General features: G+C 36.3%; 1 protein-coding gene across 1 annotated transcript in view; it reads right to left on the minus strand.

Moving 5' to 3' along the window:
* The window catches only part of SMARCA1 (SWI/SNF related, matrix associated, actin dependent regulator of chromatin, subfamily a, member 1), a gene marked incomplete at its 5' end in the record, with an annotated part of 28,302 nt that extends 18,972 nt beyond the window's left edge, over positions 1 to 9,330 (minus strand). The window contains 10 exons of the mRNA XM_010293993.1: positions 1 to 135; positions 819 to 928; positions 1,681 to 1,749; positions 2,522 to 2,653; positions 2,908 to 3,063; positions 4,547 to 4,726; positions 5,010 to 5,110; positions 5,232 to 5,332; positions 6,266 to 6,432; positions 9,244 to 9,330. The exon at positions 1 to 135 is cut by the window's left edge and continues 128 nt beyond it. Coding sequence (XP_010292295.1) covers positions 1 to 135; positions 819 to 928; positions 1,681 to 1,749; positions 2,522 to 2,653; positions 2,908 to 3,063; positions 4,547 to 4,726; positions 5,010 to 5,110; positions 5,232 to 5,332; positions 6,266 to 6,432; positions 9,244 to 9,330 — 1,238 coding nt within the window. The remainder of the gene's footprint in view (positions 136 to 818; positions 929 to 1,680; positions 1,750 to 2,521; positions 2,654 to 2,907; positions 3,064 to 4,546; positions 4,727 to 5,009; positions 5,111 to 5,231; positions 5,333 to 6,265; positions 6,433 to 9,243) is intronic.
* Positions 9,331 to 12,594: the final 3,264 nt, after the last annotated feature.

Raw genomic sequence — 12,594 nt, forward strand, 5'->3', positions numbered from 1 at the left:
GGTTCAGCACCATCAAATAGGTAAGGATGGTTACAGCACTTCCGCAACTGCATCAGAATATTCAGCAAACGCATCTTATCCATTTTCCCAGCTGAATTCAGGATATCAATATCTTTCATCAGGATCCTTGTATACCTGAAGTTTTACAGGCAATTTTGAAAAACTCTCAGTTTTTACTTGCTATTTAAAACATGAATGAAACCCTGCAATATCCCAGTTACTTACTGCTGGATGTGGGAGTTTGCTTTATTTATATAATATACATAATATTATTATGAAACTTGGCAAAAAATTCAGACTGATAATAAGGATTTATAAATCCATACCTAAACATGAAAGGCAATTTGTCTGTGAGTGACAATGATCTGTCATTTATGGGGTTATCTTACACTTCCATTTTAAAACTATGAAGTGCATTAATTAAATACATAATTTGTTTGACTGAAGCTGCTACACTGACCTGGCTCTTTTCCTCACATCTCTTCTGGGTATGTGGCTCCTCAAGGTTTTATTTTAATTTCAGATCAGACTTTTACTAGTGCATACATACTTGCATCAAAGGAGGAAACTTAGTAGGCATATGTTCTTTCAAATAAAATTAAGGAAGGAAAAGAAGTTTCTGCTCTCTTCCTCCCAAACCTTTTCATTACCCTTCCTGAGATCTTTGTAATGTGCATCTTTAAAAAAAAGCCCCAAAGACAGCTATAAATAGGCTTTCTCCACCTGACTGTCTTAACATGAAACTACAAGGAAAAACAAAAAATCAGTGTGAAGAGTTTTTATCAGAAAAGAATCTTACTTTGATGTAAATAACTCACCACTCCCTCTGCATTTTGCTGAGCCCAAGATAAATTTTTACTTCCTTCTTTGGAGGCAGACTCTTTTCTACTTCAGCCTTTATGCGACGTAATAAAAATGGCTTCAGAACCTACACAAATTAAGAGTTTTTCCACAGATAAATTTATAAAATTGATTGCCTCAAATATAAAATTAACAGATTCGATTATCTGATATTTTTTCAGAACTAATCAATATTGCTGTCATGGTGACTCCTTCAGAAAAATTCTGCTGAAGTCTGCAAAATGAAATTGTCCACTAATAGGCTAAGTTCACACATAAATATGTAACACTAGATAAGGATTGTCATATTCATACCGGTTGTTAAGAGTCAAACCCATAAGCTTATAAAAATCTATTTATTACCTTTCAACATAAGCTCTGTTTCGTTTCCACTAGCAGCATATACAAAATACACCAACATTTCAAAGACAAGCAATGTATGTTGTACTTCCTTCTGGTTTGCTTTGTTACTGGATGATGAAAAGTGTCTTTTATCTCATGCACAGCAAAACAACGGTAAAGGCAGGCCTTTATTCAGACCAGCATGACATGTATCAGTATACTATTCACAATAATAAACGGTTTCAAAAAGATTTCAAAATTCTTCATTTTCACTTTTTATGTATAGATCTTGTCTGCTTCAAACAGTAACGTTACAAAAAGCAGTATCTGTAATAGTAAGTTGCAATACTTAATTCATGAAAATTCTGCTGGGCATTTCTAACTAAATACCTTCACATTCATCTTCTCAACTTTGAGATGAAGGAGGAAATAATCTCTTTTTCTTTTTACATTGTGTATGCTAATGATGACACGTGATTACAAGCTTTAATTACTTACAGCATGAAGTCTTTCTACAAGTTTCTGATCACCAAGACAATTTTTAGTGTCGAACCATGAGTCAAAATCCTGCAGTGAGAAACAGCACAATTGCCATGAACAGTTTATCATCTGTAGTTTTCACAGACACATATTGACTGTCTCTCCCTCCAGCTCAGAGTGGCATAAATCTTGAGACAAATGACTTCTATAAGTGAAAGAAAATCAGTCTGCAATCCTGTGCCAGCTCCTCAGCATATTATAACATTCACGTCAATTGAGTAACTCCACAGAAAAAATACTATTACTCTGCTTAATTTACTATATAATGCTCATCACAGCAGTGTCCAAGTGCTTCTCCTTAGTGTTTGTGTAATGATAGGGCAAGAAGGTAAAAAAAAGAAAAAGAAACCAGAATCCTTAAGTAAATGAGATGGACAACAAAGTAAAAATAATGGAAGCAAGCAGTACAACAAAACATTAAAAGAGGCGAAAGATGACTCAAATTCTAAATGACAAAAAAGCTTACGCCTACTTGGATGCTTCATGTTCCTTATCCTGCATTGCTTTCCCAAATTTTGTTCCATTTTGCATAATTCTTGAACTATTTAAAGTATTACATTTGCTTTTATTGGCCTGAGGCCTTATCTGCACTAACAGAATGCACTGTTTTAACTAGGTAGAGCAAAAAAAAAAAAAAAAAAAAAGTAGTCTATAGTTAGGTAAGGCATAGAGCTTCTACTGAATCCAGGTCTTCCACATCATTTGTCTCTTACTAGGCTGGTCATTAATCTCGTCTGCAGAAAGCAGCCTGGGAATCAAAATAACAAGAACAAGACTGTACTTCCAAATCTCAACTTACATCTGCAGAATTGAAGACATCAGGTAAAAGAAAATTGAGTAATGCCCACAGCTCGTGGAGGTTATTCTGTAAAGGAGTTCCTGTAAGCAGTAATCGGTTTGTTGTCTTGAACTCACGTACAATCTCTGACAGCTAGAAATACAACAAATAGTTATCATCACCATGTACATTTAAGCATAATGAATTTTCATCAGTTTCTGAAACCCGAAATAATGTCAACTAAAGTTAAGGACAGTGATCTACCTATGAAATTCATATTTGCCACCCAATAGCTTATGGCTTATATTTTTAAAAAAACACCACACTTAACACTTTAAATCTGCTAAAATCAGACAGAATCTTTTGTGTCACATTATCTTCCAAGTATCAAATAATTTTGAGTTTACCTTAGACTTCTCATTCTTTATTCTGTGGGCTTCATCGATTACCAGGTACCTCCAGTTAAATTTTTTGAAGACTGATTTCTCTTTAATTACCATTTCATATGATGTAACACAAACATCCCATTCACCAGGCATCATAACATCACGGATAAAAGCAGCCTAAAGCAGAAAAATTAAATTAATAAACATTTATAAATATGAACAATTTATGTGGAATTCAGTGAAACCTATCTCTGCTAACATTATTGATGCATTCAGCTAGCACACAAAAAGATGGGTCTGAAACTGCTTTCCAGTAACTGAAAGTTACTGTAACAAAAACCTTCAATCCTTTGTACTTTAGGCACAGATCACCAGCTGGGGTTAAGCAAAACAGAAATTTTCTCCTATTCAAAATTAAATATTTACTTTTCAGCACAATTTTTCCGTAATTTAGATACAGTACATACTACCAATCGGGAAAAAACCCTCTAAACTAACTAGTCCAAAGACACAATCCGCAAGCTCACATAGCTCACTCCCATCTTCTCTTTTTTCTAAAGATCTCCCTCCTCTGTCCCATCTCTATTTCGTAAGGGATATGTATCTAGGCATATAAATCCTAGAATGATTTGAAAGACATAAAAGAACATCACCCTATGGAAAAGCCACATATGCAGGTCTCCAGGAACTTATTTAGCAGAGTACACAGGCCACCCTCCAGCACCTCAATGTCCTTGTAGTGAGGGGCGCAAAACTGAATACAGCATTCGAGGGGCAGCCTCACCAGTGCCAAGACGGTCACTCCCCTAGTCCTGCTGGCCACACTATGTCTGATACAAGCCAGGATGCTATTGGCCTTCTTGGCCACCTGGGCACACTGCTGGCTCATACTAGGCCAGCTGTTGAGGAACACCCCCAGGTCCTTTTCTGCCGGGCAGCTCTCCAGCCACTGTACCCCAAGCCTGTAGCGTTGCATGGGGTTGTTGTGACCCAAGTGCAGGAACCTGCACTGAGCCTTGTTGAATTTCATACAGCTGGTCTCAGCCCATTGACCCAGCCTGTCCAGATCCCTCTGTAGAGCCTTTCTACCCTCAAGCAGCCATGCAATTCATATGAGGAGCCACAGAATTCACAGGAACATCCAGCTTGTTGATCCGCTTCCAGTTAGAAAACCAGCTTATACCTATTTTAATGCCTTTGCTATGAAAGATGAAAAGCTCTAAAGCAGAATCCTAGTTACAAGACAAGGCATGGACATAAGACACAAGTAAAGAGTGGGAGAAGTCACCTAAAAAAGGTGAAGAAAGAAGTAACAAAGTGAGGGCAATAAAGGAAAATGAATAAACACTGTCACAGTGCAAACACAGAAGAGATCAAAAAAAAAGTGCAAAAATCAAAAAAGGAAACAACAGAAAAAGAGGTCAGACAGCAGAAAAAGGGGTCAGACAGCTGTACTTTGATCCCAGTCTATTATTTCACCTATTGACTTGCATTTTTTCCTCATAGTTACAAGCATAACATTTTGCATTTTCAGCGCTAATACAGTTAAAGATTACTAAAAAATACTGTAATTAAGGAAGTAGCTTAGGGAGAATTCCACATACCCAAATGTTAGCTTTTGACAAATAATGTGTACACCTTTGAAATGCAGAGCACTTACTCTGGCGTCTTTATCTCCAATGAGGCAAACAGCACGTAATGATGGAACCCAGCGTTTGAATTCATTCATCCAATTGTGCAAAGTTGATTTTGGAACCAGGACCATGTGTGGCCCAGGAATGTTTCGGTAATGCTTCAGATAGCCTAATAATGCTATTGTTTGCAGAGTCTTACCAAGACCCTGCATTGACAAAGAGAGGGGGAAAAGAAACCTGCTGAAATGAAATATTACACAGAAGCAGTTTCAAACAATTTTCCTACTATATAATTCTGCCAACAAAGTTGTTTAAAGCAAACTACACAGCAAATTTTTCCAATACCATTTATTTCATTGCATTACAATTCCAGTTGTGAAAAATCTAACTATTGTAGAATGATGCATACTACTGCATATATGTTAAATATTATAGGCACTTCAATGTTGAATTTTGCTCAATCAAAAATTCCAAAAGATTACTGCTTACCATTTCATCTGCCAGAATGCCATTAACACCATTTTCATACAATGAGATCATCCAGTTCAAACCTCTAACCTGATAATCTCTTAGTGTTCCTCCTTTCACATCTGTAAATGTAAGATTCCTCTAAGTAGAAAAATACTAATTCTAAGTAGAAAATTTTAATTGTGATCTGCTCAGATTTTAATTACATCAAAGCATTCACAAAACTGTCAATACAATACTTACATGAAGGAGACTCCTCAAATCGAATACACACATTAGATGTTTTTCGACTCTCTGACAACAGCTCTTCATCTTCTTCCTGTTCTGTGCGCCTGTGACGATAACTAAAGAAAGAATCCAAGATCCATGCTTATAGGAAATAATTTCAAAACACTAACGATACAAATCAAAAGAGACAAATTATAACAGAAACAATCGTTGATCTACACTGTGTGTGTTCTAGTACCCTGACCAAAATCATATCCTGTTAATAAGTTATTCCTTATGGTTCATTCCAGCTTTAATTAGAAAGGCCGATACCAGGCACTCTCCTCCAGAGCCGTAACTATACTCTGACGAGATCTCTGAGATACTTTTTAATGAGCAACACAGCAATACAAGACACACATCAGTGCTGGCCTTTGAATCAGTTACTCGATAACTATACCATTCAGAAGAATCACATTTTAAATTTTTTTACATTTAAAAAATAGAAAATGACATTTTGTAAATATTCCAAAAATGAGTTGCTTGCTATTACAAGACTACTCAGAAACACTACATGCAAGCTATGCCTGCATTACTGACTAATATAGACAGACTGGTGGAGAGAAACAATTAGTGCTGAGGATCAAACATCCAGACTACATGCACGTTGTTTTGTTTTATCCCAGTCTAGCTCCACTCTGGTCCCAATGACATGTCCACTAGCAGCTGGAACACATCAGGTACATTTCTGGAGTGCATCTTCTAGTTCAGTGTTGCAAAAGAAATTCAATTCATGTGCTCCAAAAATCACTTCACAATATGGACCAAAGTATGGTAAGTGGCAAGAATCAGGGATTTTACTTCAAAAGTGTATTCCCGATCCAACGTCATACTAAAGTTGATGGATCACCATGCAGCACCATCAACCATCTTTTAAAGAAATCATGATACGCCATTAATAGGTAAAGTTCTGGACTTAGTTAAAGCACAATCTCTAAGCTACTAACTAGCTATGTTAAAATGCATAATTTGTTTGAAAACATAAGGTCAGAAATAAAAATAACACATACTCCCCAGCTGAAATCAAACTCTGTTTTTCATCTTTCTTCATCCGTGGCCGTCCCAGCTTGACTTTCAATGGAGATGTTGGTGATTTTTGTGCTGCAGGCTGAATAAAATGTGCAAAAAGTTCTGTCTGCTTCAGGAGGAATTCAAACCTTTTTGCTCGATCTGCTTTCTAGTTTCCAAAGTGGGGAGAGAATTAAAAAAAAAGAAAAATCAGTAACTTTTCTTCATTAAAAATGTATTTTTATTAAGAAACAGAATTCAGGCACTGGTGAGAACAAATTGCATGAGGAAAGACTGACAAAACCATCTGCCTACTGTTAGCTAACTCAGAGGGCTACAAGCATCATGAAACAGCTCCTGAGCTGCTTCAGCTTACAGCTAAGCATGAACTGCTTTAGAGCACCCAACTGTAACATGTCATAGTTCAAATGATCCTTCATGAATACCACAGCAATCTGGAAGACATAGCAGGACTTGATAACTTCAACTCATCCCCGTTCAAAACACAAAGATTAGTAAAACAACCCCCAAACAGTTTACTTTTATAGATTGCTTAAGTCTGTATGGCACACCAGAAACTGTGAGGTGATGCTTTAAAGGACTGTTTACAAAAGATAAAGAAAAAACTAAGGTCCTGACTTGTAGTACACGATGAAACCCTAACCTTGCTCAAGCCAGTGGCAAAACTTCCATCAGCTTCAAGACTATTAGGATTTGATCCAAGGCAACAACATGGTAGCTCTGCTTTTAGAAGCATGACTAAAGTAACGGATGCACCAGCTCAATACTGCTTTCACTGAAGTTTGTGAATTTTGCTGTCAGATTTCAAATTTCAATCATTTCAGTTTTGCCATATCAATAAGGCATTTGCACTTCACTATATAAACACAGCAAAACATACAGAATCATAGAATCTTTGGGTTGGAAGGGACCTTTAAAGGTCATGTAGTCCAAGCCCCCTGCAATGAGCAGGGACAACTTCAACTAGATCAGGTTGCTCAGAGCCCCATCCAACCTGACCTGGAATGTTTCCAGGGATGGGGCATCTACCACCTCTCTGGGCAACAGGTGCCAGTGTTTTACCACCCTGGAATGTCTTCTGTATTTAAAAGGTATCATGTTACATAACTTTTAAGAAGTATGATAAAATGCAAATGCTACCTGACACAATACAATTGTGATCTCTATGTTTCTCTGTGTATCGCTAATTGTTTCTCTATGCCATTTCTAAGCATCATGTAACACTACCACTTAAAGCAATTTTCATGTGATCTCGTTTACATACCTTGATATAAACTACAAAAGTGCAATTGTAGTTCTGCACCATAAACTTTCTAAGGAATATACAAACAACAGAAAACTTTTCTGCATGTTACTTATATGCAAGTAAAAGTGCTCTAACAACAATAACACGAACCAAGGAAAAGGGCAATAAAAATGAACCTGATGTGCAATGCATCATCTTGCCACAGGAGGGCAACACATTTCTTTTAATAGTGAACAGCAAATAAACATCTTCACAAAGATCTGAAAAAAAAATTACTATTATTTTTCCCTTGCATTCATTATCGGACCATTTGTGTAAGTAGCTTGAAAACAAATAAACTGTAAATACCAAGTAAAACTTTTAGGGGAAAAAAAATTCTAAAATGGAGATTAAAGACGTGGATGTTTATGCTCATACAGGGTAAGAACAAATCCATTCAGAGGATTTATATTAAACTAATAATACATTAGGACTTTGGCAAGATAACAGTAACTGGTAAGGTTCTTTATTGAATGCCACAATATACTTTTTTGCCTGCAAAATTATTGGCTGGGCGTAAGCAGCATGCCTTGATAAATAGTAAAGATCTAGCTCATGACTGCACAATTGATGAACGGTAGATTTTTTTGAGACCTATTCCTTTTCCTCTTAGAACAACTGAACTAACATTCTAATTTAGGAAAGACATAAATTCACTATGTATTACAGTGAAACCAAGTTTAGTTATTTACTCAGCTCACTCTCAATGAACAGATTTAGTTGTGTGTCTTCTCTTTGGCTAAAAATCATGTATTCATACAAGTAGGTATCATTTTTTCTATGTCTAACAGCAATACTCTTCCCTGACTTCTGTGGTATCCAATACTTTCAGAGTCTACTGTAATTATTAGGCATTCATTTAACATTTAAAGCTTTTAAGAAAAAATGCAGCAACATACATATACCAGCTTCAGCCAAGAGTTTACTACATGTGTCATTCAAGAACAAATCTTGTAATGTCCTCCTGGTTTCAGCCTCTTTGTAATATAGAGGTTATCCTGTTCACTCTCCTCTCCAGCACTACAAGCTCCCTTCATTTATGTCAGATCCTCTTTTGCATTGTTATGGCACATATATCATGGGACATATCAACATTTAAAACCATTATGTTTTTATATGATGAGAAACTGGCAGCTTCAGTATTACTCTCGTTTAAGAAGTAGCTTAAGGATGCCTCTGACATGACTCAAGCGGTCATCAAATAAAACTGTCAGAGACAGTTTCAAAACCGAAAGGGGAGAGTTCTAAATATAAAATGCAATTGAACAGAAACTCCTTGTCACAGGAAGGTTTGGATAACTAAAACTACATAAGGAAAAAAAACCCAAGCAGACAAATCCATGGCGCGGGGGAACCCAAACCAAAAATCCATTGACAACTACTGAGCATAAAAGCCACAGCTTCCAACTCCAGAAATCATGCAGACAAAAATACTTGGAAGAGTGGGACAGTGTTTAACAAAACTATCACTATCTGCTTCCTCTGTTCTCACATTCTTCACTAAATACCTACTGTTAGAAACGCCTCACTGGACTAGGCATTTAAATGAACCTTGATTTGTTTTTGTTTTCCGACACATCTAGTCTGCAGTAACTCCTCCTGTGTTGATCTAGTTCAAGCAAATAAACAAATGTCATAAAAAGCTGCAGTATGTTTTGTCCTGAAAACACTTACCATCTTCTCTTCATATTCTGGGTCAACTTCTTTTTCAGGTCTAGCTGCCTTTGGAGGAAGTTTGAGTTGAAACGGGGGATCATTTTTCTGGAATTCAAATTTTAAACACTTTGTAAGTATCAGCTTATTTACTACAGCAAAAAGATATCAAACTGAAAAAACCTATACACTACAAGATAAGCAAGCTACTTTTTAAAAATACTTATTTCAAAATTAAGTGACCGCATTAAACATATTATTTCACCCAAAGCAGAACCTGATATCCACAATGAAACTAAAGAGGAGAGATGACCAGGTAAAAATATAAGTTGAAGAACTGTCTCATCCTCATGTTTACCTCTACAAATAGGATCCAAGTTGAAAGCATTGAAAGAAAGTACTGAAAGAGGAAGAAATTTAATCTTTCACAGACATCCTGCTTTAAATGTATAATCAAATTTAGTATCTTGAAAAGATGTTTTAAAAGTGATTTCTAAATGTAAAATTCCTAACTAAATTTCTGACACTTGCATCTTGGTTGGTTTTTGTTTGTTTGCTTTCACTTCTAAATGAACAGAGTTCATTTGGAAATAGAGGTTTCACTACACTTAGCCATATACCCAGGAAGAGACACAAATTAAACAACCATATCAATCCATGCAGCAACCACTGCATGGTATGCTCTTAGATAGTTGACAAAGAACTATCTTATTTACTATAAACAAAAGAAACTGTAACAAAAATGGCTGACTTTTGCACTTTATGAGATTAACTTCCATCCTCAATTGGGGAGCTCAAAGCAGGTTTCACCAACTGCAACTGTTACATGCTATATTAAAAAAAAAAAAGCTGGCAAGCAACATGATATTGGCAAAATATTTTTTAAAAAGAGAATTGTGGGAGAAGTGTTTGGTGGATTTTTTTTCTCCCCAATTCAGTATTTGAAGTATGCCTTTTTATGCATGTCCTGCAAATAAAAAATTAAAAAAAAATCTTTTTTGAGATGTGTTAAATTATAAAAATGTTTTTGAAAAGCATTCATCTTTCTCATCAATCTGAAAGGAACTGCCAAAGTGCATGTCTGTATAAAATGGGACAGAGTAGAGTCTTAATCTCACAAGCACTTTAAGTATCAGCCTACTGTAAATACATTAAAATGAAAAAATAATTAATTTAAACTATTCAGGATCAAGTAGTAAAACCAAATTAAAATGGGACTAAATATGTAAAAGTCTGTCAAGCAACACTACGCTGAAATTTCAGAACTGTCACTGATACACATATATGCGAACTCATTCTAACTTCAAGCACAATCATGCAAATGGGAGGAATATTTTCTGCAGTCAGAGATCACCTTTTCAGGTTTTGGCCCAAAGGCATAATTCTCTGCAAAGGTGAACAGTACAAAGCGTATAACGAAGCTGCTTGACAATTTAATGATTTTTATAAATGCATGAGTTCAGCTTTGCAAGGACAAATAATTGTGTTGCAAATAGGTAGCATGAGCAATGTTATGTTCACTTACAGCTTCTTCAATCATACAGGTAATCAGCTCATCTCAGAAATCAATGTTAGGAGAGGAATGTTACACCAACATGCCAAAGAGCAGGTCATATGTATGTGTATATTCACACCTCCACTATATCACTATATAACACACACTCCAGTAAGAGAGACTGCCAGTGCTAATATCAGGCTCAATCCTTGTTGTTAAAGTGACAAAATACTGCTCCTTAGAGGAAAACAAAATTGACAGTAGGCCACTTCAGATGTCTCCCTCACTTCCCCTGGAAATAAATTACATAGACACGTGCTACTGGAAAAAAGTTGTCTGTCCACCACAGGTAAGTATGATGTTTCTCCTGGACAAAGCAGAACAACTCAAGCTTACTGTAACTGCAAGTTTTCCAAGTAAAATGGAATGCAATATTATTTTTCTAAGCCCGAAGGCAGATGGCTCTAACGCCAGTTCTGTTGTTACTCAGCTTTCCCCAGAAGAAGAAAACTTATGGTGGCATACAAACCAAATTTACTCAGAAGTAAGTATTTGTGAATAACACATTCCAAGTTAAAGATGTAAATGAACTGACATGTAAAATTACTGCAGCCACAGCAGTAATGTGCCTTACCTTGCAAGGCAAAAAAAGTTTCCCTGCCCCCCCACTCCTCAGTGCAGTGTTTCTGTGTCAAACATTGATGGCCCCAAAATATTAGAAATAGTGAAAAGGAGACTGTCAAAAGCTGATGAAAGAGACAAACAACTTAAGACACAAGCACCCCAATACCCTTTCACTTCCTCACAACTTACAAGGGAAAAGAATGTGCTATAGTTTCACTAAAATAAAATACTATTCTGTGCTGGTGGAACTCGATGGGTAGTAGGGACGAGCATCATATCCAAACTTGCTTCTGCATAATGTTCTGAGTTATAAAAATCTACACCTTCTCAATTATTAAATTTTGATATGAGTAAGAATATGTCTGTCTTACTACTGACTGGATCATGTACCTATATAACACAGAACCACAAAATATTTCACCAAGTCTGTGAGAGTTTTACACCAGAAGCTTTACACAATGCACCTTCATCACTTAGACAGCTTACTAAACAGAAAACAGCAGGATCAGCAGAACCCTCAGTGCAAACAATTAATTAATCAGCAAAAAAGTACTTTCATTTTTAACTCAGGGAGCTAGCTGGTAACCATCTGCCTCTACCCTAGAAGAGTTTTCCATTAAAGACTAAACCCTACATAAGAGAGTTAAGAGAGTCCCCTGAAAACCGGTGTCATTTAAACACCTTACAAGAAACATGACTATGCAGCAGTTTCAAAACTCTCAGTAATCCAAGGATCCAAAATACTTCCTCTTGAAACCTGTATTAACTAGCCTAAACAGAGCTGCTAAACTTCAGGCTGAGAGATATTTTTATCTAGTAAGTGCAATAGTTAGTCCTAAATTAGGTGGGTTGTGAACATATAAATAAATGACTGGGGATAAGAACTGCTGCTACTTTAGTTGACTTTACTCTTGTAACCTGTGCTATTGAGAACTTTAAACAGATGCAGTAAGGATAATTAGAAGGACCCCTTTTGTGTTTAACTCATATAAAAAGTGGAAATACATTCCAAATAGCCATTAAGTTAAGACATTGTTTTGGGTACTACTACTACAACAATAAAAACTATTTACACTGAAGTAAAACAGAGAGAGGGGAACAGAGCACAACAGGTTATATGCCATTGTTATGCAGATGGTATAACTAACTGTATAGCTATGTAACAAACCTGTGGCCCAACGCGAAGTGAAATTCCACAGTCTGAATAAAAACCTCAGACAGCAAAATCTCCCCGCCCCCCCACTATAAGAAAC

Source organism: Phaethon lepturus, unplaced genomic scaffold (genome assembly GCF_000687285.1).
Source record: "Phaethon lepturus isolate BGI_N335 unplaced genomic scaffold, ASM68728v1 scaffold15869, whole genome shotgun sequence".
NCBI classification, from domain to species: domain Eukaryota; kingdom Metazoa; phylum Chordata; class Aves; order Phaethontiformes; family Phaethontidae; genus Phaethon; species Phaethon lepturus.